Below are 25,350 nucleotides of genomic sequence, written 5' to 3' on the forward strand. Positions count from 1 at the left end.
CTCAACCCCTGGGTCTGCCAGCCTCAGCCCCCTCAGCCCCTAGGTTTTCCAGCCCCAGCCAGCCCCTCTCAGCTCCCGGGTCTTCCAGCCCCAGCCCCCTCAGCCTCCAGTCTTCTATCCCCAGCCCCCTCAGCCCCTGGGGTTTCCATCCCCAGACCCCCTCAGCCCTTGGGTCTTCCAGCTCCAGCCCCCTCTCAGGCCCCAGGTTTTCCATCCCCAGACCCCTCAGCCCTTGGGTCTTCCATCCCCAGCCCCTTCAGCCCTTGGGACTTAGAAGCAGCGTGGCTCAGTGGAAAGAGCCTGGGCTTGGGAGTTGGAGATCATGGGTTCAAATCCCGGCTCCGACACTTGTCAGCTGTGTGACTTTGGGCAAGTCATTTAACTTCTCTGTGCCTCAGTGACCTCATCTGTAAAATGGGGATTAAGACTGTGAGCCCCCTGTGGGACAACCTGATCACCTTGTATCCTCTCCAGCGCTTAGAACAGTGCTTTGCACATAGTGAGCACTTAAATGCCATTATTAATATTATTATTATTGTATCCCCCCAACGCTTAGAACAGTGCTTTGCACATAGTAAGCGCTTGACACATACCGTCATCATTATTATTATTGTTATTCTCTGAGCCTCAGTTCCCTCATCTGTCAAATGGGGATGAAGACTGTGAGCCCCCCGTGGGCCAACCTGATCACCTTGTATCGTCCCCAGTGCTTAATACGGTGCTTGGCACATAGTAAGCGCTTAACAAATACCATCATTATTACTATTATTCTTTGAGCCTCTGTTCCCTCATCCGTCAAATGGGGATGAAGACTGTGAGCCCCACCACGGGACCACCTGACCACCTTGTAACCTCCCCAGCGCTTAGAGCAGCGCTTGGCACGTAGTGAGCGGTTAACCAATGCCGTTATTATTCCATCCCCAGCCCGCTCAGGTCAGGGCCCCCGGTGTCAGGGTGTGCCCCGGACCTTTCCCTGCGCGGCCTCCCCGGTGTCCCCGGGCCCTGACCTTAGTGCTCCTCTTCTCCGTGTTCCTGCTCACCAGGACCGGGGTGTCATATTTGAGCAGCGAATCGGCCGGGGGGATCATGCCGCTGGTAGCCTTGGCGACGGCGGTGATGGTGGCGATGGTTGCTGGGGGCTGTTTACCGTTACCATGGAAACCACGGCCCAAGCTGGTCCAGCCCCGCCTTGCGCATGCGCCCCGCGCCTCAGCCCCGTCCCGCGTTCTGCGCCTGCGCCCTGCACCTTGGCCCCGGCGGGCTGTTTACCGTTACCATGGAAACCACGACCCAAGCTGGTCCTGCCCCGCTTTGCGCCTGCGCTCCACGCCTCAGCCCCGTCCCGCGTTCTGCGCCTGCGCCCTGCACCTCGGCCCCGCGCCTCGTTCTGCGCCTGCGCGCTGCCCTGCAAAAGGGGGTCCCCTCCCAGCCTGCGCCCCGCGCCTGCGCAAGGAGACCGTCATTCATTCATTCATTCAATAGTATTTATTGAGCAATTACTGTGTGCAGAGCACTGGACTAAGCGCTTGGGAAGTCCAAGTTGGCAACATCTAGAGACGGTCCCTACCCAACAGCGGGCTCACAGTCTAGAAGGGGGAGACAGACAACAAAACATGTGGACAGGTGTCAAGTCATCAAGTGTGACGCCTGTGGAGGCCTAGAGGAAAGGTAACATCTTTGGAAGGCTGGAGGCCTGTCTAATCTCTACTATGAGAATAAAATAAATACATTGGTGGGTTTAAAATAAATCACCTAGGAGTACTGAGATAAAATTTATTCTAGACTGTGAGCCCACTGTTGGGTAGGGACTGTCTATATGTTGCCAACTTGTACTTCCCAAGCGCTTAGTACAGTGCTCTGCACACAGTAAGCGCTCAATAAATACGATTGAATGAATGAAAGTGTCAAGTGTCGAGCAACTTTTTATTTCCTGCCCTCCTCCCCTCCTCCACTTAAATGGAGGAGGTGGGCAAGAAGCGTTTACAGATGGTAGCTGAGGAAACTCAAAAGGATAAAGCAGGAAATAGTATAAAAGGCATTATGGTGAAAGAGCTGAAAGAATAATTGAAGTAAATGTCCGGTCCAGTGCTCTGCACACAGTAAGCGCTCAATGAATACGACTGAATGAATGAATATAAAATAATCCGATTGGACACAGTCCATGCCCCACATGCAGTTCACAGTATTAATCTCCCATTTTACAGATGAGGTCACTGAGGCACAGGGCCCCTGCCTGCGCTCTGCCCCGCCTCGCGCCTGCGCCCTGCGGGCCTCCCCCCCAGCCTGGGCCCCGTCTTGCGCCTGCGCCTTGCCCTGAAAAGGGGGGGGGGCGCCGCCCCAGCCTGGGCCCAGTCCTGCGCCTGCGCTCTGCCCTGCGGAGGGGCGCCCCCTCCCTGCGCCTGCGCTCTGCCCGCCTCGCCTCGCGCCCGCTCTCTGCCCTACGGGCCCGCCCCGCCCTGCCCTGTGCCCCATCCTGCGCCAGCGCACTGCCCTGCGGGGGAGGGGGGGGGCCCTCCCTGCGCCTGCGCTCTGCCCTGCAAGGGGGGGGGGCCTAGCCTGGGCCCCGCCCTGCGCCTGCGCTCTGCCCTGCGGGGGGGGGCTCCCTGCGCCTGCGCTCTGCCCTGCGGGGCTCGCACCGCCCCAGCCTGGGCCCCGTTCTGCGCCTGCGCCCTGCTCTGCGGGGGGAGGGGGCTCCCTGCGCCTGGGCCCCGCCTCGCGCCTGCGCTCTGCCCTGCGGGGCCGTCCCCCCTTCCTAGCCTGGGACCTGTCCTGCGCCTGCGCTCTGCCCCTCCTCGCCTTGCGCCTGCGCTCTAACCTGCGGGGGGGGGGCCTCAGCCTGGGCCCCGCCCTGCGCCCCGTCCCGCGCCTGCGCTCTGCCCTGCCGGTGGGGGGGGGGCCTCCCGAGGGGGCCCTCTGTGCGCCTGCGCTCTGCCCTGGTTGGGGGGGGGCCCCCCTCCCCAGCCTGCGCCCCGTCCTGCGCCTGCGCTCTGCACTGCGGGGTTGGGGGGGGCTCCCCCTCCCTGCGCCTGCGCTCTGCCCCTCCTCGCCTCGCGCCCGGGCCCCGCCCCCTTCTCGCGCCTGCGCAGACGTTACGACTGGAATGCGGCTGCGGGGTGGAGGGAGGGCGCGCCTGGCTGAGGAGATCGACCGCCATTCCGCCCTCCTGCCCTCGCAGGTAGCGAGGGACCCTGCTTCGCCTTTAATAAGCGCTCACTGTGGGCCGGCCACTGTACTGAACGCCGCCCACAGACAAGATCATCACCTTGGAAACAGTCCCTGGCCCCCATTTCATTCCTTCAGGCGTATTGATTGAGCGCTTCCCGTGTGCAGAGCACTGCACTAAGCGCTTGGGAAGGACCAGTCGGCCACAGAGAGAGACAGTCATTCACTCAATCGTATTTATTGAGCGCTTACTGGGTGCAGAGCACTGGGCTAAGCGCTTGGGAAAGACCAGTCAACCCTAGAGAGAGACATTCATTCATTCAGTTATTCAACCGTATTTATTGAGCGCTTACTGCGTGCAGAGCACTGCACTAAGCACTTGGGAAGGACCAGTTGGCCACAGAGACATTCATTCAGTAGTTATTGAGCGCTTACTGTGTGCAGAGCACTGGACTAAGCGCTTGGGAAGGACCAGTCGGCCACAGAGAGAGGCAGTCATTCATTCATTCAATCGTATTTATTGAGCGCTGATTGGGTGCAGAGCACTGGACTAAGCGCTTGGGAAGGACCAGTCAGCCACAGAGAGAGGCAGTCATTCATTCATTCAATCGTATTTATTGAGCGCTTACTGGGTGCAGAGCACTGGACTAAGCGCTTGGGAAAGACCGGTCGACCCTAGAGATAGACAGTCATTCATTCATTCATTCATTCAACCGTATTTATTGAGCGCTTACTGTGTGCAGAGCACTGCACTAAGCGCTTGGGAAGGACCAGTAGGCCATGGAGACAGTCATTCATTCAACCATATTTATTGAGCACTTACTGTGTGCAGAGCACTGCACTAAGCGCTTGGGAAGGACCAGTCGGCCACAGAGAGAGGCAGTCATTCATTCATTCAATCGTATTTATTGAGCGCTTACTGGGTGCAGAGCACTGGACTAAGCGCTTGGGAAGGACCAGTCAGCCACAGAGAGAGGCAGTCATTCATTCATTCAATCGTATTTATTGAGCGCTTACTGGGTGCAGAGCACTGGACTAAGCGCTTGGGAAAGACCGGTCGACCCTAGAGATAGACAGTCATTCATTCATTCATTCATTCAACCGTATTTATTGAGCGCTTACTGTGTGCAGAGCACTGCACTAAGCGCTTGGGAAGGACCAGTAGGCCATGGAGACAGTCATTCATTCAACCATATTTATTGAGCACTTACTGTGTGCAGAGCACTGCACTAAGCGCTTGGGAAGGACCAGTCGGCCACGGAGAGAGACAGTCCATTCGTTCATTCAATCGTATTTATTGAGCGCTGACTGGGTGCAGAGCACTGGACTAAGCGCTTGGGAAGGACCAGTCAGCCACAGAGAGAGACATTCATTCATTCAATAGTATTTATTGAGTGCTTAATGAGTGCGGAGCACTGCACTAAGCACTTGGGAAGGACCAGTCGGCCACAGAGACAGTCATTCATTCAGTTATTCAACAGTATTTGTTGAGCGCTGCCTGTGCGCAGAGCACTGGACTAAGCGCCTGGGAAGGACCAGTCGGCCACAGAGAGAGACAGTCATTCAGTCATTCAATAGTATTTATTGAGCGCTTACTGGGTGCAGAGCATTGAACTAAGCGCTTGGGAAGGACCAGTCGGCCACAGAGAGAGACACTCATTCATTCATTCAACCATATTTATTGAGCTCTGACTGTGTGCAGAGCACTGGACTAAGCGCTTGGGAAGTACCAGTCTGCCACAGAGAGAGACACTCATTCATTCATTCAACCATATTTATTGAGCTCTGACTGTGTGCAGAGCACTGGATTAAGCACTTGGGAAGGACAGGTCACCCACAGAGAGAGACAGTCATTCATTCATTCAGTTATTCAACCGTATTTATTGAGTGCTTACTGTGTGCGAAGCACTGCAGTAAGCACTTGGGAAGGACCAGTTGGCCACAGAGACAGTCATTCAGTTATTCAACCATATTTATTGAGCGCTGACTGTGTGCAGAGCACTGGACTAAGCGCTTGGGAAGGACCAGTTGCCCATAGAGACAATCATTCATTCATTTAGTTATTCAACCGTATTGATTGAGCGCTTACTGTGTGCAGAGCACTGGACTAAGCGCTTGGGAAGTCCAATTCAGACACAGACAGTCATTCATTCAGTTATTCAACCACATTGATTGAGCGCTTACTGTGTGCAGAGCACTGGACTAAGCGCTTGGGAAGTCCAAGTCAGTAACATAGACGGTCCCTAATAATAATATTAATAATAATGGCATTTATTAAGCGCTTACTATGTATAAAGCACTGTTCTAAGCGCTAGGGAGGTTACAAGGAGATCATGTTGTCCCACGGGGGGTTCACAGCCTTTATCCCCATTTTACAGATGAGGGAACTGAGGCCCGGAGAAGTGAAGTGACTTGCCCAAAGTCACCCAGCTGACAATTGGCGGAGCCGGGATTCGAACCCATGACCCCTGACTCCAAAGCCCGGGCTCTTTCCACTGAGCCCGCTCCCTACCCAACAATGGGCTCACAGGCTAGAAGGGGGAGACAGACGACAAAACAAAACATGGAGACGGGTGTCAAAATCGTCAGAACAAATAGAATTATAGCTCTGTGCGCATCATTAACAAACATGCGGCTCATAGTCTTCATCCCCATTTTCCAGATGAACTAACTGAGGCACAGAGAAATGATGATGAGGAGGAGGAAGCAGTGTGGCTCAGTGGAAAGAGCCCGGGTTTGGGAGTCAGAGGTCGTGGGTTCTAATCCCGGCTCTGCCGCTTGTCAGCTGTGTGACCTTGGGCAAGTCACTTCACTTCTCTGGGTCTCAGTTACCTCATCTGTAAAATGGGGATGAAGACTGGGAGCCCCTCGTGGGACAACCTGATCACCTTGTATCTCCCTCACTGCTTGGCACATAGTAAGCACTTAAATACCAACATTATTAGAGAAGCGGCGTGGTTCAGTGGAAAGAGCCCGGGCTTTGGAGTCAGAGGTCATGGGTTCAAATCCCGGCTCAGCCAATTGTCAGCTGTGTGACTTTGGGCTATTCACTTCGCTTCTCTGGGCCTCAGTGACCTCGTCTGTGAAATGGGGATGAAGACTGCAAGCCCCCTGTGGGACAACCCGACCATCTTGTAACCTCCGCAGTGCTTAGAACAGTTCCTGGCACATAGTAAGCACTTAATAAATAAGCACTTAGTCCGGTGTTATGCACACAGTAAGCGCTCAATATGATTAAATGAATGAATGAATGAATGAATCATTCATTCATTAGAGAAGCAGCACGGCTCAGTGGAAAGAGCCCGGCCTTTGGAGTCAGAGGTCATGGGTTCTAATCCCGCCTCTGCCACTTTCATTCATTCATTCAGTTATTCAACTGTATTTATGGAGCGCTGACTGTGTGCAGAGCACTGTACTAAGCGCTTGGGAAGTCCAAGTTGGCAACATCTAGAGACGGTCCCTACCCAACAACGGGCTCAAAGTCTAGACTATTTATTCTATTTATTTTATTTTGGTAATATGTTTTGTTCTCTGTCTCCCCCTTCTAGACTGTGAGCCCACTGTCGGGTAGGGACCGTCTCTATGCGTTGCCAACTTGGACTTCCCAAGCGCTTAGTACAGTGCTCTGCACATAGTAAGCGCTCAATAAATACGATTGATTGATTGATTAAGTGAATGAATGAATGAATGAATCATTCATTCATTAGAGAAGCAGCATAGCTCCGTGGAAAGAGCCCGGGCTTTGGAGGTCATGGGTTCTAATCCCACCTCTGCCACTTTCATTCATTCATTCGTTCAATCGTATTTATGGAGCGCTTACTGTGTGCACAGCACTGGACTAAGCGCTTGGGAAGTCCAAGTTGGCAACATATAGAGATGATCCCTACCCAACAACGGGCTCAAAGTCTAGAATATTCATTTTATTTTGGTAATATGTTTTGGTTTGCTGTCTGTCTCCCCCTTCTAGACTGTGAGCCCGCTGGTGGGTAGGGACCGTCTCTAGGCGTTGCCAACTTGGACTTCCCAAGCGCTTAGTCCAGTGCTCTGCACACCGTAAGCGCTCCATAAATACGATTGATTGATTGATATGCCATTATTATTATTATTATTAACCAACCAATCGTATTTATGGAGCGCTTACTATTTTCTTTTAATGTTTTGTTTTGTTCTCTGTCTCCCCCTTCATCATCATCATCATCAATCGTATTTATTGAGCGCTTACTGTGTGCAGAGCACTGGACTAAGCGCTTGGGAAGTCCAAGTTGCCAACATATGGAGACAGTCCCTACCCAACAGCGGGCTCACAGTCCAGAAGGGGGAAGACGGGGAACAAAACCAAACATAGTAACAAAATAAAATAACTATTATTATCATTATTATTATTGTAATGGAGACAGGTGATGACGATGATGATCGTTGTGATTGGCAGGTCCGGTGGTCGTAGCGCCGCCGCGCGGCCGCGGGCGGGCAGGGCAGGACGGCGCCGCGGCTATCGCGGGGGCGGCCGGCAGGGGGCGGCGGAGGAGGAGGAGGAGGAGGCGGAAGTGACGTCAGGCCGGGGCTTCCTCCTTCCGGTGCGGCCCGGGCCGGCGGCCCCGCCATGAAGGCGCTGAGGGAAGCGAAGGCCGAGCGGGGCCGGCCGCCGCCATCATCGTCATCATCATCACCACCGCCGCCGCCTCCATCATCACCGCCGCCATGGCGCCGCGGGCCCGAGGACGAGCAGGACGACGAGGAGGCGGTGAGGGCGGCGAGACACCGGGACCGGGACCGCCACCGCGACCGGAGGCGCCAGGCCAGCAGGTAGGTACACCGGCCGCGCCGCCGCCTCACGCACTCATCCGTCAGTTAGCGCCTAGTACAGTGCTCTGCACGTAGTAAGCGCTCAGTAAATACGATTGATGATGGTAGTGATCAGTTGGGCACACAGAGAGACGGTCATTCATTCGTTCAGTCGTATTGATAGAGCGCTGACTGGGTGCAGAGCACTGGACTAAGCGCTTGGGACGGACCGGTCGGCCACAGAGAGAGACAGTCATTCATTCATTCAGTCGTATTTGTTGAGCGCTGACTGGGTGCAGAGCACTGCGCTAAGCGCTTGGGAAGGACCCGTCGGCCACAGAGACGGTCATTCATTCATTCAGTCGTATTTGTTGAGCGCTGACTGGGTGCAGAGCACTGCGCTAAGCGCTTGGGAAGGACCCGTCGGCCACAGAGACGGTCATTCATTCATTCAGTCGTATTTGTTGAGCGCTGACTGGGTGCAGAGCACTGCGCTAAGCGCTTGGGAAGGACCAGTCGGCCACAGAGACGGTTATTCATTCATTCAGTCGTATTTGTTGAGCGCTGACTGGGTGCAGAGCACTGCGCTAAGCGCTTGGGAAGGACCCGTCGGCCACAGAGACGGTCATTCATTCATTCAGTCGTATTTGTTGAGCGCTGACTGGGTGCAGAGCACTGCGCTAAGCGCTTGGGAAGGACCAGTCGGCCACAGAGACAGTCATTCATTCATTCAATCGTATTGATTGAGCGCTGACTGTGTGCAGAGCACTGGACTAAGTGCTTGGGAAGGACCTGTCGGCCACAGAGAGAGACAGTCATTCATTCAGTCGTATTTGTTGAGCGCTGATTGGGTGCAGAGCACTGCACTAAGCACTTGGGAAGGACCAGTCGGCCACAGAGACAGTCATTCATTCAGTCGTATTTATTGAGCGCTTACTGGGTGCAGAGCACTGGGCTAAGCGCTTGGGAAGGACCGGTCGGCCACAGAGAGAGGCAGTCCATTCGTTCATTCATTCAGTCGTATTGATTGAGCGCTGACTGTGTGCAGAGCACTGGACTAAGCGCTTGGGAAGGACCAGTCGGCCACAGAGAGAGACAGTCCATTCGTTCATTCATTCAATCGTATTGATTGAGCGCTGACTGTGTGCAGAGCACCGGACTAAGCGCTTGGGAAGGACCAGTCGGCCACAGAGACAGTCATTCATTCATTCAATCGTATTGATTGAGCGCTGGCTGTGTGCAGAGCACTGGACTAAGCGCTTGGGAAGGGCCAGTCGGCCACAGAGAGAGACAGTCATTCATTCATTCAATCGTATTGATTGAGCGCCTACTGGGTGCAGAGCACTGGACTAAGAGCTTGGGAAGGACCAGTCGGTCACAGAGAGAGACAGTCATTCATTCAGTTATTCAACCGTATTTATTGAGCGCTGACTGCGTGCAGAGCACTGGACTAAGCGCTTGGAAAGGGCCAGTCGGCCACAGAGAGAGACAGTCATTCATTCATTCAATCGTATTGATTGAGCGCTGGCTGTGTGCAGAGCACTGCGCTAAGCGCTTGGGAAGGACCAGTCGGCCACAGAGACAGTCATTCATTCATCCAATTGCATTTATTGAGCGCTTACTGTGGGCAGAGCACTGGACTAAGCGCTTGGGAAGTACCGGTCGGCCACAGAGAGTGACAGTCATTCATCCATCCATTCATCCAGCCATTCATTCATTCATTCAGTCAGGATGGAGCGCCCGCTGCGTGTGCACAGCACTGGGCCAAATGCTTGGGAGAGAGACGGTCATTCATTCAGCTATTCAACCGTATTGAGCAGAGCACTGCGCTGAACGCTTGGGAAGGACTGGTCGGCCCCAGAGAGACACGGTCATACATTCATTCAACCGTATTGAGCGCTGACTGTGTGCAGAGCACTGGGCTAAGCGCCTGGGAAGGACGAGTAGGCCACAGAGAGAGACAGTCTTTCATTCATTCAGTCATATTGATTGAGCGCTTACTGGGTGCAGAGCACTGGACTAAGCGCTTGGGAAGGACCGGTCGGCCACAGAGACAGTCATTCATTCATTCAATTGTATTTATTGAGCACTTACTGGGTGCAGAGCACTGCACTAAGCGCTTGGGAAAGACCAGTCGACCCTAGAGAGAGACAGTCATTCATTCATTCAATCGTATTGATTGAGCGCTTACTGGGTGCAGAGCACTGGGCTAAGCGCTTGGGAAGGACCGGTCGGCCACAGAGACAGTCATTCATTCAGTTATTCAACCGTATTTATTGATCGCTGACTGTGTGCAGAGCACTGGGCTAAGCGCTTGGGAAGGACTGGTCGGCCACAGTGAGAGGCAGTCATTCATTCATTCAATCGTATTGATTGAGCGCTTACTGGGTGCAGACTGGGTGCAGAGCACTGGGCTAAGCGCTTGGGAAAGAACCAGTCAGCCACAGAGACAGTCATTCATTCAGTCGTATTTATTGAGCACTGACTGTGTGCAGAGCACTGTACTAAGAGCTTGGGAAAGAACCAGACAGTCACAGAGAGAGACGGTCATTCATTCAATCGTATTGATTGAGCGCTTACTGTGTGCAGAGCACTGGACTAAGCGCTTGGGAAGGACCAGTCGGCTACAGAGAGAGACAGTCATTCATTCATTCATTCAATCGTATTGAGCGCTGACTGTGTGCAGAGCACTGGGCTAAGCGCTTGGGTAGGATCAGTCGGCCACAGAGACAATCATTCATTCATTCAACTGTATTTATTGAGCTCCGACTTTGTGCAGAGCACTGGATTAAACGCTTGGGAAGGACCGGTCGGCCACAGAGAGAGACAGTCATTCATCCATTCAGTTATTCAACCGTATTGATCGAGCACTGACAGTGTGCAGAGCACTGCACTAAGAGCTTAGGAAGGACCAGTTGGCCACAGAGACAGACAGTCATTCATTCAACCGTATTGATTGAGCTCTGACTGTGTGCAGAGCCTTGGACTAAGCGCTTGGGAAGGACCAGTCAGCCACAGAGACAGTCATTCATTCATTCAGTCATATTTATTGAGCGCTTACTGGGTGCAGAGCACTGGACTAAGCGCTTGGGAAGAACCGGTCAGCCACAGAGACAGTCATTCATTCATTCAACCGTATTTATTGAGCGCTTACTGGGTGCAGAGCACTGGACTAAGCGCTTGGGAAGGACCGGTCGGCCACAGAGAGAGACAGTCATTCATTCAGTTATTCAACCGTATTTATTGAGCACTGACTGTGTGCAGAGCACTGGACTAAGCGCTTGGGAAGTACCGGTCGGCCACAGAGAGAGACCGTCATTCATTCAGTTATTCAACTGTATTTATGGAGTGCTGACTGTGTGCAGAGCACTGTACTGAGCGCTTGGGAAGTTCAAGTTGGCAACATAGATGGTCCCTACCAAACAACGGGCTCACAGTCTAGAAGGGGGAGACAGACAACGAAATAAAACATGTGGACAGGTGTCAAAGTCATTTGGACAAATAGAATTAAAGCTAGGTGCACATCATTAACAAAATAAATAGTAGATATGTCCAAGTAAAATAAATAGAGTAATAAATCTGCACAAACATATATACAGGTGCTGTGGGGAGGGGAAGGAGGTAGGGCGGGGGGGGGAGGGGGGAGGGGGAGAGGAAAGAGGGGGCTCAGTCTGGGAAGGCCTCCTGAAGGAGGTGAGTTCTCAGTAGGAGGTCTTAATAATTATGGGGGTATTCATTAAGCGCCTACTAGGTGCCAAGGTGCTGCACTAAGCGCTGGGGAGGTTACAAGGTGATCAGGTTGTCCCACGGGGTGCTCACAGTCTGTTCATCCCCCATTCATTCATTCATTCAGTCGTATTTATTGAGCACTTGCTGTGTGCAGAGCACTGTATTAAGCGCTTGGGAAGTACAAGTTGGCAGCATAGAGAGACGGTCCCTACCCAACAACGGGCTCACAGTCTAGAAGAAGTAATAATGATGGCATTTGTTAAGCGCTTACTATGTGCAAAGCACCGTTCTAAGCGCTGGAGAGGTTACAAGGTGATCAGGTTGTCCCACGGGGGGCTCACAGTCTCTTAATCCCAACTTTCCAGATGAGGGAATTGAGGCCTAGAGAAGTTAAGTGACTTACCCAAAGTCACATAGCTGACAGGTGGTGGAGCCAGGATTTGAACCCATGACCTCTGACTCCAAAGCCCGGGCTCTTGCCACTGAGCCATGGCCCCTTGTGGCCCTCGGAGCGCCAGGAGGGGACACCTCCCCCCCCCCCACCCACACACCCCGTGGTCACCGCCCCCCGACCTGCTTTCCCTCCTCTCCTCCTGTCCTTTCCCCCCTTTCTCCCCCTTTCCCTCTCCCCCTCTTTCCCTCTCCCAAAGTCGTCAGAACAAATAGAATTAAAGCTAGATGCACATCATTAAAATAAATAGTAAATATGTACAAGTAAAATAGAGTAATAAATCTGTACAAACATATGTACAGGTGCTGTGGGGAGGGGAAGGAGGTAGGGCGGGGGAAGGGGGTGAGGAAAGAGGGGGGCTCAGTCTGGGTAGGCCTCCTGGAGGAGGTGAGCTCTCAGTAGGAGCTCTTAATAATTTCCCCCCTTTCCCTCTCCCCCCCCTTTCCTTTCCCCCCTTTCCCTCTCCCCCTTTCTCTTCCTCCTGGTTATTTCTCCCTTTCCCTCTCTTCTTTTCTTCCCCCTTTTCCTCTTCTTTTCCTTCTCTCCTTTCCTTCCCCCATTTCCCTTCCCCCCATTTCCCTTCCCCTTCTTTCTTTCCCCCCTTTTCCCCCCCTTTTTCCTTCCCCCTTTTTCCTTCCCCCTTTTTCCTTCCCCCTTTTACCTCCCCCTCGTTCTTTCCCCCTCTCTCCCCTCTCTTCCCTCCTCTCTTTCCTCCTCTCTCTTTCCCCCTCTCTCTTTCCCCCTCTCTCTTTCCTCCTCTCTCTTCCCTCCTCTCTTTCCTCCTCTCTCTTTCCCCCTCTCTCTTTCCCTCTCTCTCTTTCCCCCCTCTCTTTCCCCCTCTCTCTTTCCCCCCCTCTCTTCCCCCTCTCTTCCCCCCTCTTCCCCCCTCTCTCTTCCCCCTCTCTCTTCCCCCCTCTCTCTTCCCCCCTCTCTCTTCTCCCCCTCTCTTCCCCCCTCTCTCTTCCCCCCTCTCTCTTCCCCCCTCTCTCTTCCCCCTCTCTTTCCCCCTCTCTCTTTCCCCCTCTCTCTTTCCCCCTCTCTCTTTCCCCCTCTCTCTTTCCCCCTCTCTCTTTCCCCCTCTCTCTTTCCCCCTCTCTCTTTCCCCCTCTCTCTTTCCCCCTCTCTCTTTCCCCCCTCTCTCTTTCCCCCCCTCTCTTTCCCCCCCTCTCTTTCCCCCCCCTCTCGTCCCCCCCCTCTCTTCCCCCCCCCTCTTCCCCCCCGTCCCCCCTCTCTCTTTCCCCCTCTCTCTTTCCCCCTCTCTCTTTCCCCCTCTCTCTTTCCCCCTCTCTTTCCCCCTCTCTCTTTCCCCCCTCTCTTTCCCCCCCTCTCTTTCCCCCCTCTCTTTCCCCCCCTCTCTTCCCCCCTCTCTTCCCCCCTCTCTTCCCCCCCTCTCTTCCCCCCCCTCTTCCCCCCCCTTCCCCCCTCTCTTCCCCCCTCTCTCTTCCCCCCTCTCTTCCCCCCCTTCCCCCTCTCTCTTCCCCCTCTCACTTCCCCCCTCTCTCTTCCCCCTCTCTCTTCCCCCTCTCTCTTCCCCCTCTCTCTTCCCCCCTCTCTTCCCCCCCTCTTCCCCCCTCTCTCTTCCCCCCCTCTCTCTTCCCCCCTCTCTTCCCCCCTCTCTTCCCCCCTCTCTTCCCCCCCTTCCCATCTCTCCCCCCTTTCCCCAATTTACCTTCCCCCCTCTTCCTTCCCCCCTCTTCCTTCCCCCCCTTCCTTCCCCCCTTCCTTCCCCCCCTTCCTTCCCCCCCTTCCTTCCCCCCCTTCCTTCCCCCCTTCCTTCCCCCCTTCCTTCCCCCCTTCCTTCCCCCCTCTTCCTTCCCCTCTCCTCCCTCTTCCTTCCCCTCTCCTCCCTCTTCCTTCCCCTCTCCTCCCTCTTCCTTCCCCTCTCCTCCCTCTTCCTTCCCCTCTCCTTTCTTCCCCTCTCCCCCCTTTCCCTTTTCCCCTCTTTCTTTCCCCCCTCCCCCCTTTCCCCACTTCCCGCCCCCCCCAACTCCCCTAAGAAACCCCCCTCACCTTCATCCACAGCAAAATTGTACCTACCGTGTGCATGTTTTTTTTGTGGTGTTTATTAATGGCAAGCACTATTCTAAGCACTGGGATAGATACGTTGGAATCAGGTTGGACCCAGTCCCTGTCCCACGTGGGGCTCGCCATCTTAATCCCCATTTTGCAGATGAGGTAACTGAGGCACAGAGAAGTGAAATGACTTGCCCAGGGTCACACGGCAGACAAGTGGTAGAGCTTGGTTGAGACCCCAGGTCCTTTTGACAACCAGGCCCTTGTTCTATCCACTCGGCCACACCGCTTTTTCCGTGTGTTCCTCCCTGACGTGAGTCGTAGCACAATCTGTTACTTAGCACTACTTCTCACTCTGGCCTCTAATTAGTAGGTGTTTCCAGGCGCTTGCCTAGTCCCAAGTCTGTACTTAGTCCTTAGAGTGTACCTCTCAGTGCTTGGAGCAGCTAATCAAGACTAAGGGTCACATCAAGTCCACTGCTCTTTCCCAAGGGCTTACTAGTAATTGAATTTGTTACGTGATCTGAGGGAACCTGGGAAGGAAATACATGGATGAGGTAAAAGAAGTACGTGGATGAAGCATAATCACAGTCCCTGCCCTGCATAGAGTACAAGCTTAATATTACTGATTGACAACGGTTCCTGCTCTCAGAAAACCCTACCTTTCAGCTAGCAAGGCCAAAGAGATCAATATAGTACCCTCAATCTGAGTGCAGCGGCATATATGGTGTAAGAAGAACTGGCTGAGGTGGAGGAGTGGATTTAATAATAATAATGATGGCATTTATTAAGTGCTTACTATGTGCAAGGCACTGTTCTAAGCGCTGAATTTGGCCTGGTCTGGATCCTTTTGGGGAGTGGATAGACTGTGAGCCCACTGTTGGGTAGGGACCGTCTCTATATGTTGACAACTTGTACTTCCCAAACGCGTAGTACAGTGCTGTGCACACAGTAAGTGCTCAATAAATATGATTGATTGATAAGACTAACCGGGGGAAAGTTTTCGTGGAGGAGGTGGCCTTGACCTGGAATGGAAAGAAGGGCAGTAGGCTGTGAGAGAAAGGAGCGGGGAGGTGAAGGGGAAGGGTGTTGGGATCGAGCCATCAAACTTCAACTGTGTGTGTGTGTGTGCTCTGCACACAGTAAGTGCTCAATAAATACGACTGAATGCATGAATGCGTGCCCTGCTTTCCAAAGGTCACCCTCCCGAAAGAAAATCAAGTCGGAGAGAAGAAGCAGATCTCCTCGGAATAAGCGAAGTCGCAGTCCGCACTGCCTGGCCGTCCAAGTGAAGCAGGTAACCGCAGCTCGAACCGCCCGCTGCCCCGCTCGTGGGTGACGGGGAGCCCGGGCTCCACGTCAGCTGGAGCCCGATGGAGTGGTCGCCCGGCCATGGACTCCAGCCGTGCTCTGCCCGCTTCTCGGTTGGGGTGAGCGGCTCCGGGACCGGGGCGCGCTAAATGATATCCCCGAGGAGAGGACCGCCACTAGCCAAGGGAAGGAGGAGGAGGAGCCGATTTCTCTTCCGCCCCCGGGGCTCTCATACCCACCCCCCGGAAGAGAAGGGTGGTTTGGTTTTCTGGCACTCTAAAGGAAGGGCATGGACGGGGGTGAGCAAACCAGGGGAGAACTGGAGCTCTCTGCGACCCTTTCTCAGCCTGGAAGTTTGCACAGCGTTGTTGGGGTTGTTTCAAAACCCCTAGACCCCCTTGTCATCCTGTCCCTCCACCCGGAGTTGGTATCGAAAGGGATTCTGAGGGTGGAGACGGCGCCCTGATTCTTGGGCCTTCCTCAGTTAATGCGAAACCACCCACGGGGGTGGCGGCCCCCGTCTCTCTTAGCGGGCCTCCCTGCCCCAGCCCAGACCCTCCGGCTGGTCTTCGTGACCTCTCCCACGCGTGTGCCCGGGGGTCCCCGCGCCCCGCCGGCCTCCCCGCTGCTCGGCCGGCTTCCGGGCGTCTCTCCAGGGCTCCGCCTGTCGGGCCCCGCCCCAGATCCCCACCTGCCCCGCGCCTGTGTTTCCAGGAGCGGGACGATGCCCCTCGGAGAGGGCGCGAGGAGCGGCCACCCAGAGACCCGTCCGAGCAGGAGCCCAAGCGGGAGCGGCCCCGGGACCACCCCGCCCGGCGGAAACCCCCCGGGGAACGTCCGGGCGGCGGCCACGGGGCCGGGCGGGCCCGGGAGGCACAGAACTTGCAGGAGCAAGAAGCGGAGAGGGAGCTGTTCAACGTGAGGCGGCGAGAGCACCGCCCGAGGCTTCTTCTGGAGGGCGGCAGCCAGGAGGGCCAAGGGCCGGGGAAGCCCGAGGGCGACGCCAAAGAGAAAGGGCCCCCGGGCAAAGAGAAACCCAGCTTCGAACTGTCCGGGGCCCTCCTGGAAGACACCAACACGTTCCGGGGGGTGGTGATCAAGTACAGCGAGCCCCCGGAGGCCCGGATCCCCAAGAAACGGTGGCGCCTGTACCCCTTTAAAAACGACGAGGTCCTCCCGGTCATGTACATCCACAGGCAGAGCGCCTACCTGCTGGGCCGCCACCGCCGGATCGCCGACATCCCCATCGACCACCCTTCCTGCTCCAAGCAGCACGCCGTGTTTCAGTATCGGTGGGTATCCCTTGCCCGCCGGGTCCCGGGGGTGTGTGGCGGGGGGAGCGAAAGGCTGACCGGTGGCTTCGGAGTTGGGGATCCCGGCCGTTCACTCTCTGAACCCCCCCCCTCGCTCCGGGTCGGGACGGCTCGACGGAGGGAAACGGCATGGCCTAGTGGGTTCTGATCCTGATCCCGCCCTGTGACCGGGGGCCGGTCGCTTCACTTCTCTGGCCTTCCCTCACCTCATCTGTATAAAATAGGGATTAAGACGGTGAGCCCCTGTGGGTCGTGGACCGTGCCCAACCTGTTTACCTTACATCTACCCCAGCGCTTAGTACGGCGCCTGCCACAAAGTAAGCAGGAACAGATATCTTTTCGACTGTGAGCCCACTGTTGGGTAGGGACTGTCTCTATATGTTGCCAACTTGGACTTCCCAAGCGCTTAGTCCAGTGCTCTGCACACAGTAAGCGCTCAATAAATACGATTGATGATATCACAAACAGGAAGAAGAAGAGAATGGCATAATCTCCTCCAGGGCAGGGATCGGATCTCCCATCTCGGTTGAGTATTGGACTCCCCCAAGTGCTTAGTGCAGAGGTAGTGCTCAGTAAGTACCGTTGATGTAGTGACTCGGGCCGCTTGCGCCTCGTCTTGGCTCCTGAAACCATCCAGCAGTCGGGGCCCTCAAATAATAATAATGATGATGATGATGATGGCATTTATTAAGCGCTTACTATGTGCCAAGCACTGTTCTAAGTGCTGGGGAGGTTACAAGATGATCAGGTTGTCCCACAGATAATAATAATAATGATGATGGCATTTATTAAGCGCTTACTATGTGCAAAGCACCGTTCTAAGTGCTGGGGAGGTTACAAGGTGATCAAGTTGTCCCACAGGGGCAGTCTTCATCCCCATATTCCAGATGAGGTAACCGAGGCCCCGAGAAATTAAGTGACTTGCCCAAAGTCACACAGCTGACAATTGGCAGAGCCGAGATTCAAACCCATGACCTCTGACTCCAAAGCCTGTGCTCTTTCCACTGAGCCACGCTGCTTCTGCTTCTCAAGTGACCTGAACAGCCACTATTTGGTTCAAACCAGTTCAGCTGTGGTAGGAAGTCAGCTGTCTTGGTCAGATGTAGAGCAAATATGTGCTTTTTTGGCGGGGGGTGGGCGAGGACGGTTGCCATTCCTCCCTCCGGACCCTGGTCTCTTTTGACCAAGATGTCGGATTTCTTCGGTTCCGAAGAGTTTTGGAAGATGGAGTCGGCACGTCTCTTCCCAATTCCAGCTGGGATGTAGTATTCACTCATTCATTCAATCGTATTTGTTGAGCGCTTACTGTGTGCAGAGCACTGTACCAAGCGCTTGGGAAGTCCAAGTTGGCAACATATAGATAGAGACGGTCCCTACCCAACAGCGGGCTCACAGTCTAGAAGGGTGAGGCAGAAAACAAAACAAAACGTATTAACAAAATAAAATAAATAGAATAAATATGTGCAAACAAAATAGAGTAATAAATCTGTACAAACATATGTACATATATGCAGGTGCTGTGGGGAGGGGAAGGAGGGGGCTCAGTCATTATTATTATGATTTGGCAGTTCCTGGGACATAGTAAGGGCTTAACAAATACCATTATTATTATTATTATTATTCTTAGGCAGTTCCTGATAATAAAAATAATAATAATGTTGGCATTTGCTAAGCGCTTACTATGTGCAAAGAGCACTGTTCTAAGCGCTTGGGGGGATACAAAGTGATCAGGTTGTCCCACGTGGGGCTCACAGTCTTAATCCCCATTTTACAGATGAGGGAACTGAGGCTCAGAGAAGTTAAGTGACTTGCCCAGGGTCACACAGCAGACACGTGGCGGAGCCGGGACTCGAACCCATGACCTCTGACTCCAAAGCCCGGGCTCTTTCCACCGAGCCACGCTGCTTCTCATGCACATACTTTATGCGCATGAGAAGCATACTATGCACTCAAATACCATTATGATGATGGTGATGATGATGATTAGACGGTTCCTGGCACATAGTAAGGACTTGACAACCAACTGGGCTTCTTTTCCTACTGGGAGGACAGGTCCCGGGGTCCTTTACGTTGTTCCTTGGTTGCGAAAGCCTGGACTGCCTGGCTGAGGAGGTAGCCTCCTCCGGGCAGGCCGCGGCCCAGCACCGCGCTCAGGACCGGCCGCGCCGCCCGCAACCTGTCCGCCTCCGGCGCAGTAGTAGTAATCATAAGGATTATCGTGGTATTTATTAAGCGCTTGCTCTGCGCCAAACACTGTAGGAAGCGCTGGGGTAGATAGAGGATAATCGGGCCCCACATGGGGCCCACAGTCCAAGTAGGAGGGAGAACCAGTACTGAATTCCCATCTTGCTGTTGAGGGGAACAAGGCCAAGAGAAGTGAAGTGACTCGCCCAGGGTCCCTTGGCAGGCGGGCGGCGGAGCTGGGGTTAGAAACCGTCATGAGCCCATCTCACCCTGTCAGGCACTTAGCCGATGAGTCCGCTGTTGGGTAGGGACTGTCTCTATATGTTGCCAAGTTGTACTTCCCAAGCGCTTAGTCCAGTGTTCTGCACACAGTAAGCGCTCAATAAATACGATTGAGGATGATGAGTCCGTCTCTGGGATCCCCCTCCTCCTCCTGTCCCATCAGACACCCGATGACAAGTCAAATCACAGTGAAACCAACCCCCCCCCGCCCCCCGTATATAGCAAAAACCTTATTCAATTTTTAATAGTCTAATTAAAGGGGGAAACACCCACACTCCCACCCGCCCCTACCAGTCCGCCGGTTTTCCCCAAGTTGGCGCAGATGGTCCCACGTGGGAGGAATCGGGCCGCCCGCTGCGCGGCGTCAGGCGCCTCGGCCGCTTCCCGGAGCGGATTCTTAACTCACGGCGGCCACCTTGTTCCGCAAGTCTTTGGTCAATCAATCAGTCAATCAATCAATCGTATTTATTGAGCACTTACTATGTGCAGAGCACTGTACTAAGCGCTTGGGAAGTACAAATTGGCAACACATAGAGACAGTCCCTACCCAACAGTGGGCTCACAGTCTAAAAAATCAATCAATCGTATTTATTGAGCGCTTACTGTGTGCAAAGCGCTCTTCTAAGGTCGACCCGCCCTCCCCGTGGTCCAGTTCTTAGCCTGTTTGGGATGGAGGCGGTTTAGCCACCCCCGGGGGTCTTGTTCTTTCTCCCCTTTTATCCACTCCTCACGTCGGTTGTTCCCCGGGGGTCGCCTACCCTTCGCCCCGCGCCCACCCCGAGGGGTTTTTTTTGGGCAGGATAGCTTATCTCATGGACCTCAGGCAGTCTTTCTTCAGTGCCTCCTCCTGTGTAGTCAGCTCCTCTTCAAATTCCTCCTCCTGTGTTGTCGTTCACGGGCTCAAAGGACGGTCACTCGGAAAACAGTGTCTGTAATTACAAAATGACTTCACTCTTGCTCACCGCAGAACTGAGGTCCCCCCCCCGACTCTTAGGCCCGTTGCTCTTTCCCCTAGACCAGACTGCTTCTAGTGGAATTTCGATCGTCCGTCCCCATCTGTGGGTTGTATTTATTGATTATCAGCCGTATTTATCGGCCAGGAAACCTGGTCAGTTTTAGTGAGGTTTCAAGGCCCTTCCCAGATGCCTACTAACTCTAGATCCCTGGCCGCGTGGGGTGTTTTTTGTTTTGCTTTTCCGGGGGCACGGGGTGTTTGGGCAGAGTCGGGTCCGGGTGGGTATTTGTTAAGCACTCATTCATTCACTTGTATTTATTGAGTGCTTACTGTGTGCAAAGCACTGTACTAAGTGCTTGGGAGAGCCGCACGACGCCCCGCCAGGACCGGCTCCTCGAGGGCATCCGTGACCCCAGGCCTCCGCCCGCCTCATTCATTCATTCAATTGTATTTATTGAGCGCTTACTGTGAGCAGAGCACTGTGCTAAGCGCTTGGGAAGTACAAGACTGAGCCCCCTCCTTCCTCTCCCCATCCCCCCCGCCCCTCCTTCCCCTCCCCACAGCACCCGTATATATGGATATATGTTTGTACGGATTTATTACTCTATTTGTACATGTTTATTCTATTTATTTTATTTTGTTAATATGTTTTGTTTTGTTCTCTGTCTCCCCCTTCTAGACTGTGAGCCCACTGTTGGGTAGGGACTGTCTCTCTATGTTGCCGACTTGTACTTCCCAAGCGCTTAGTCCGGTGCTCTGCACACAGTAAGCGCTCAATAAATACGATTGACTGAATGAATGAATACGGCGTACCAACAGACACATTCCCTACTCACAACGAGCTCTTAGGCGCTGTCCTAAGCGCTGGGGTGGGTACAAGCTAATCAGGTTGAACCGGGCCCCTGTCAATCAATCAATCAATCAATCAGTTGTATTTATTGAGCGCTTACTGTGTGCAGAGCACTGTACTAAGCGCTTGGGAAGTACAAGTTGGCAACATATAGAGACAGTCCCTACCCAACAGTGGGCTCACAGTCGAAAAGGGGGAGACGGAGAACAAAACCAAACATACTAACAAAATAAAGTAAATAGAATAGATACGTTCAAGTAAAATGAATAAATAAATAAAAATATGTACAAACATATACAGGCGCTGTGGGGAAGAGGAGGAGGTAAGATGGGGGGGATGGAGAGGGGGACGAGGGGGAGAGGAAGGAAGGGGCGCAGTCAGGGAAGGCCCCCGTGGAGCTCACGGTCTTGATCCCCACTTTGCACTTGAGGGAACCGAGGCCCAGAGCAGGGAGGTGAGGTGCCCAAGATCATCATCATCATCAATCGTATTTATTGAGCGCTTACTGTGTGCAGAGCACTGTACTAAGCGCTTGGGAAGTACAAGTTGGCAACATATAGAGACAGTCCCTACCCAGTAGTGGGCTCACAGTCTAGAAGGGGGAGACAGACAACAAAACAAAACATGTAGACAGGTGTCATTTGAAGCGCTTAACAAATGCCATCATTATTGTTATTATAGTAAGCAGCTACCAATTGCGCAATTATTATTAGTAGAAATAAACGAACGACAGATAGGGACATAAATGGTGTGGGGCTGGCTGGGGGGGATGAATAAAGGGAGCAAGTCAGGGTGACACAGAAGGGAGTGGGAGAAGAGGAAAGGGGGGCTTAGGGAAGGCCTCTGGGAGGAGATGGGCCTTCAATAATAATAATAATGATGGGATTTATTAATCAATCAATCAGTCAATCGTATTTATTGAGCGCTTACTGTGTGCAGAGCACACAGCAGACCAGGGGACGAGAACCCGGGATCCTTGCGGCGCCCGAGCTCTGTCCCGCGGGCGCGCGCGGGGGGCTCAGGGCTGCGGTGTTCCCCCCGGCAGGCTGGTGGAGTACACGCGGGCGGACGGCAGCGTCGGCCGCAGGGTCCGGCCCTACATCATCGACCTGGGCTCGGGCAACGGCACCTTCCTGAACAACCAGCGCATCGAGCCGCAGCGCTACTACGAACTCAAGGAGAAGGACGTGCTCAAGTTCGGCTTCAGCAGCCGCGAGTACGTCCTCCTCCACGAGTCTTCGGACACGTCCGAGGTGGACGCCAAGGAGGAGGACGAGGACGAGGAAGAGGAGGAGGTGTCGGACAGCTAGCCGGCGCGCCGGGGGAACGCGGGGGGTCCCTCCGCACCCCCTTCCCGGTCCCCCGACCCGGAAAGGCGAAGGGAAGAGAGCAGGGCCCTCTCCGATGACGCCTCTTATTGCCTTAAGCCTCGTCTCTGGGGCCCTCTCCGGCTCCTGTTACACTTAAAAAAAAAAAACAAAAAAAGAAGAGAACCCAACAACTCCCAACTCCATCTCTTTGGTTAAATTTATTTTCGTCATCCGCCTCCCCCCCGGCCAGATGGCCGGGGACGTCTTGCTTTTGAATAATCTCCCCGATGCAGAAAGCACCAGACGTTGCGTCGGCATTCGCCCGCTCCCCAAAACCGTGGCCCGGGAACTCTCGGGGCTTGTTAAGAGGGGAAAGGGCGGGTTCTCTTCGCACCGTTAACTGATGGAGGGGGGCGTTGAGGCGCGTCGGCGGTCTCCCCCCCGCTCCGAATGGATTATCGGACGGCGGTCGTAGCGTCCGCCTGACGCCTCCACCTAGGAGGCCTCCCGAATTCCAGAAACGTCTTGGTTTTGCAAGCCAGTTCCCAGGGATGGACGTCACACCGTACGACCTCATGACCGGCCGGCAGCTAACGGGGGCCGACGGCGGCCGCGGGTCTCTCGGCGGCTGGGAGAGGGAAGGCCAAACCGGGCCTTGAGCCCGTTTCTCAAGGCTGCCCGGCTTGGTCCGGGGGCGGTTTTTGCGCCCCGTCTTTCGAGACGCTCCCGTTGTCCAGGTCTGTGGGAGGCACATGTCAAGGGGTCCGAACGGTCCTTTTTGGGGTAAGCCTGACTAGGTTGCGTTTTTTGTTACAGGAAGAGATTCAACGGGTATCTTTTAAAATCCCTCCGCCTGGGCAGATCCCATCTTCTTGGGAATTTGGGGCTCGGGGGTGGGGAGGGCGTGAAGTGAGGAAGCGACTTTAACTTGTTTACTCCTTTTCCCCCAAAGGGACTCTGTGTATCTATGGAAAAATCTGGTCAGCCAACCTGTGTAGAGTGTGTGTATTGAGAGAGAGAGAGAGAGAAAGTATTGTGCGCGTGTGTGTGTAGCTTTGTATGCTCCCAGGGACACACGGTAGGACTCTTTTTGCTATGTAAATACAGTACTGTTTTACCAGCATAGACAAGGTCGCCCTGATATTGAACATTGGGATCTCATTTATATATACTTTGGGATTTTTCAAAAAATAAATCACTTGTAAAAATAGCCCCTCTTTGACGGTTAGTGCTTTCTTAGTATCCATCTGACTCCGCTCCAAGGACCTAAACATATTCAGAGATCTTCCTTTTAAGTCGTTTCTGTTTTTTTTTTCCTAAGTATTGTTTTTATGGGTTAGCCGAGCGAGATTCTGCGCGACAGTTTATCAGCGGGGAAGCGCTAAGTAGCAATGAGCCGAACGTCCAGCTCATCCTCCGCACGGCGGCCCGCAGAAGCGACGTCCCCTCGGGGCGTCGGTCATCATCATCAATCGTATTTGAGCGCTTACTGTGTGCAGAGCACTGTACTAGGCGCTTAGGAACGCGAGTTTGCCGTAAGGCGATGTTCTTCAAAGGGCTTCACCCCCGCGTCATCGGAGAACGGAGGGTAATTTAAAGCAAAATAATCAGGGTACCCCCGGGGGCCACAGGTTCGGCTCTTCCCCAGTGCTAATCAAGAAGGGCGCGAGGCCCCTCGTAGAAGAACGCAGGTCTGTCGAGGGTAAGTGCTTAGTACAATCAATCAATCAATCAATTGTATTTATTGAGCGCTTACTATGTGCAGAGCACTGTACTAAGCGCTTGGGAAGTACAAATTGGCATCACATAGAGACAGTCCCTACCCAACAGTGGGCTCACAGTCTAAAAGGGGGAGACAGAGAACAGAACCAAACATACCAACAAAACAAAATAAGTAGGATAGAAATGTACAAGTAAAATAAATAAATAAATAAATAAATAGAGTAATAAATGTGTACAACCATATATACATATATAGGTATATATATATACATATATAGTACAGGTCGATTGATGGGAAGGTCCCCCCGTTTCCAGCGCTTAGAACAGTGCTGGGCACCTAGTAAGCGCTTAACAAATGCCATCGCTATTATTACAGGGCTCTGCATGCGGTAAAAGCCCATCCTTCCCATTAATTGACTGCATTAATGGTAAATTCGGTTAACTGAATTCAGTTAATTGACTGAATGAAGGGCTCTATTGCCCAGGTCTTGATTCCGAGGCAAACTGGTTCATCCTTGAACCAGGGACTGTCTCTATGTGATGCCAATTTGTACTTCCCAAGCGCTTAGTACAGTGCTCTGCACATAGTAAGCGCTCAATAAATACGACTGATTGATTGATTGATTGAACCTTGGCTCTCCTCCTTCCGTTCGCTCCTTTGAAACTGCGAGAAAAGGCAGAAGAGATGGGGAGGCTCTCACGTGTCAGTCTTGTCTTTCAGCCGCAGTGAAGGTTAAAACTAAGGCGTTCGACTGACCGCACGGTTATTTCAAACACGGCGACGGAATTACGGGACACCAACGACGCGGGTCTGCCTGGATAGAGCAGGGTGGTGTCAGAAGCCCAGTTGCCCGCGTGTCGGTGTCAAGCACAGGTTTGAGTGCTATAAAGTGAGTTTTCCTCAACGTGGCACGCTCCAAGAATACGCACCCCTCCCGTCCCCCCCCCCATGTTATAGGAGAACTGGGTTTATCAATCAATCGATCGTATTTATTCTTTTATTTTGTTAGTATGTTTGGTTTTGTTCTCCGTCTCCCCCTTTCAGACTGTGAGCCCACTGTTGGGTAGGGACCGTCTCTAGCTGTTGCCGACTTGTACTTCCCAAGCGCTTAGTACAGTGCTCTGCACACAGTGAGCACTCAATAAATACGATTGATGAGGATGATGATATTGGCTACCCTCAGCACTTATTTTTGTACATTGGGATGTTCTTCAAATGCACCTCACCCTTTAGCCGCGTCCACCTTTAGGTATTTTATTGGCTACCCTCAGCACGTATTTTATTT

The 25,350-nt window shown here is 53.5% G+C and overlaps 2 protein-coding genes across 5 annotated transcripts in view; one reads left to right on the forward strand and one right to left on the reverse strand.

Annotated features, from left to right (window-relative positions):
* The window catches only part of DNALI1 (dynein axonemal light intermediate chain 1), a 32,405-nt gene extending 31,244 nt beyond the window's left edge, over positions 1 to 1,161 (reverse strand). For all 4 annotated transcript variants that reach the window (XR_005454362.1, XM_038757897.1, XM_038757896.1 and 1 more), the window contains exon 1: positions 1,008 to 1,161. Coding sequence is in view for 3 of the 4 variants with exons in the window: in XM_038757897.1 (XP_038613825.1) it covers positions 1,008 to 1,088 (81 nt within the window). In the remaining variant the exon portion in view is untranslated. The remainder of the gene's footprint in view (positions 1 to 1,007) is intronic.
* Positions 1,162 to 7,762: 6,601 nt separating this feature from the next.
* SNIP1 (Smad nuclear interacting protein 1) lies at positions 7,763 to 23,552 on the forward strand. Its single transcript, XM_038758633.1, has 4 exons — positions 7,763 to 7,965; positions 15,335 to 15,434; positions 16,163 to 16,740; positions 22,078 to 23,552. The coding sequence occupies exons 1-4, from the start codon at positions 7,763 to 7,765 to the stop codon at positions 22,340 to 22,342; spliced, it is 1,146 nt and encodes a 381-aa protein (XP_038614561.1). The 3' UTR covers positions 22,343 to 23,552.
* The last annotated feature ends 1,798 nt before the right edge of the window (positions 23,553 to 25,350 follow it).

Source organism: Tachyglossus aculeatus, chromosome 16 (assembly GCF_015852505.1).
Source record: "Tachyglossus aculeatus isolate mTacAcu1 chromosome 16, mTacAcu1.pri, whole genome shotgun sequence".
In the NCBI taxonomy this organism is placed as follows: Eukaryota; Metazoa; Chordata; class Mammalia; order Monotremata; family Tachyglossidae; genus Tachyglossus; species Tachyglossus aculeatus.

What these genes read in the sequence shown, in the direction of transcription:
- SNIP1 (XM_038758633.1), top strand. Translation starts at nt 7,763, where the DNA reads ATGAAGGCGCTGAGGGAAGCGAAGGCCGAGCGGGGCCGGCCGCCGCCA. An exon ending in TGGCCGTCCAAGTGAAGCAG is followed by an intron (nt 15,435 to 16,162) that starts GTAACCGCAGCT and finishes CTGTGTTTCCAG; the next exon opens with GAGCGGGACGATGCCCCTCG. An exon ending in CACGCCGTGTTTCAGTATCG is followed by an intron (nt 16,741 to 22,077) that starts GTGGGTATCCCT and finishes TCCCCCCGGCAG; the next exon opens with GCTGGTGGAGTACACGCGGG.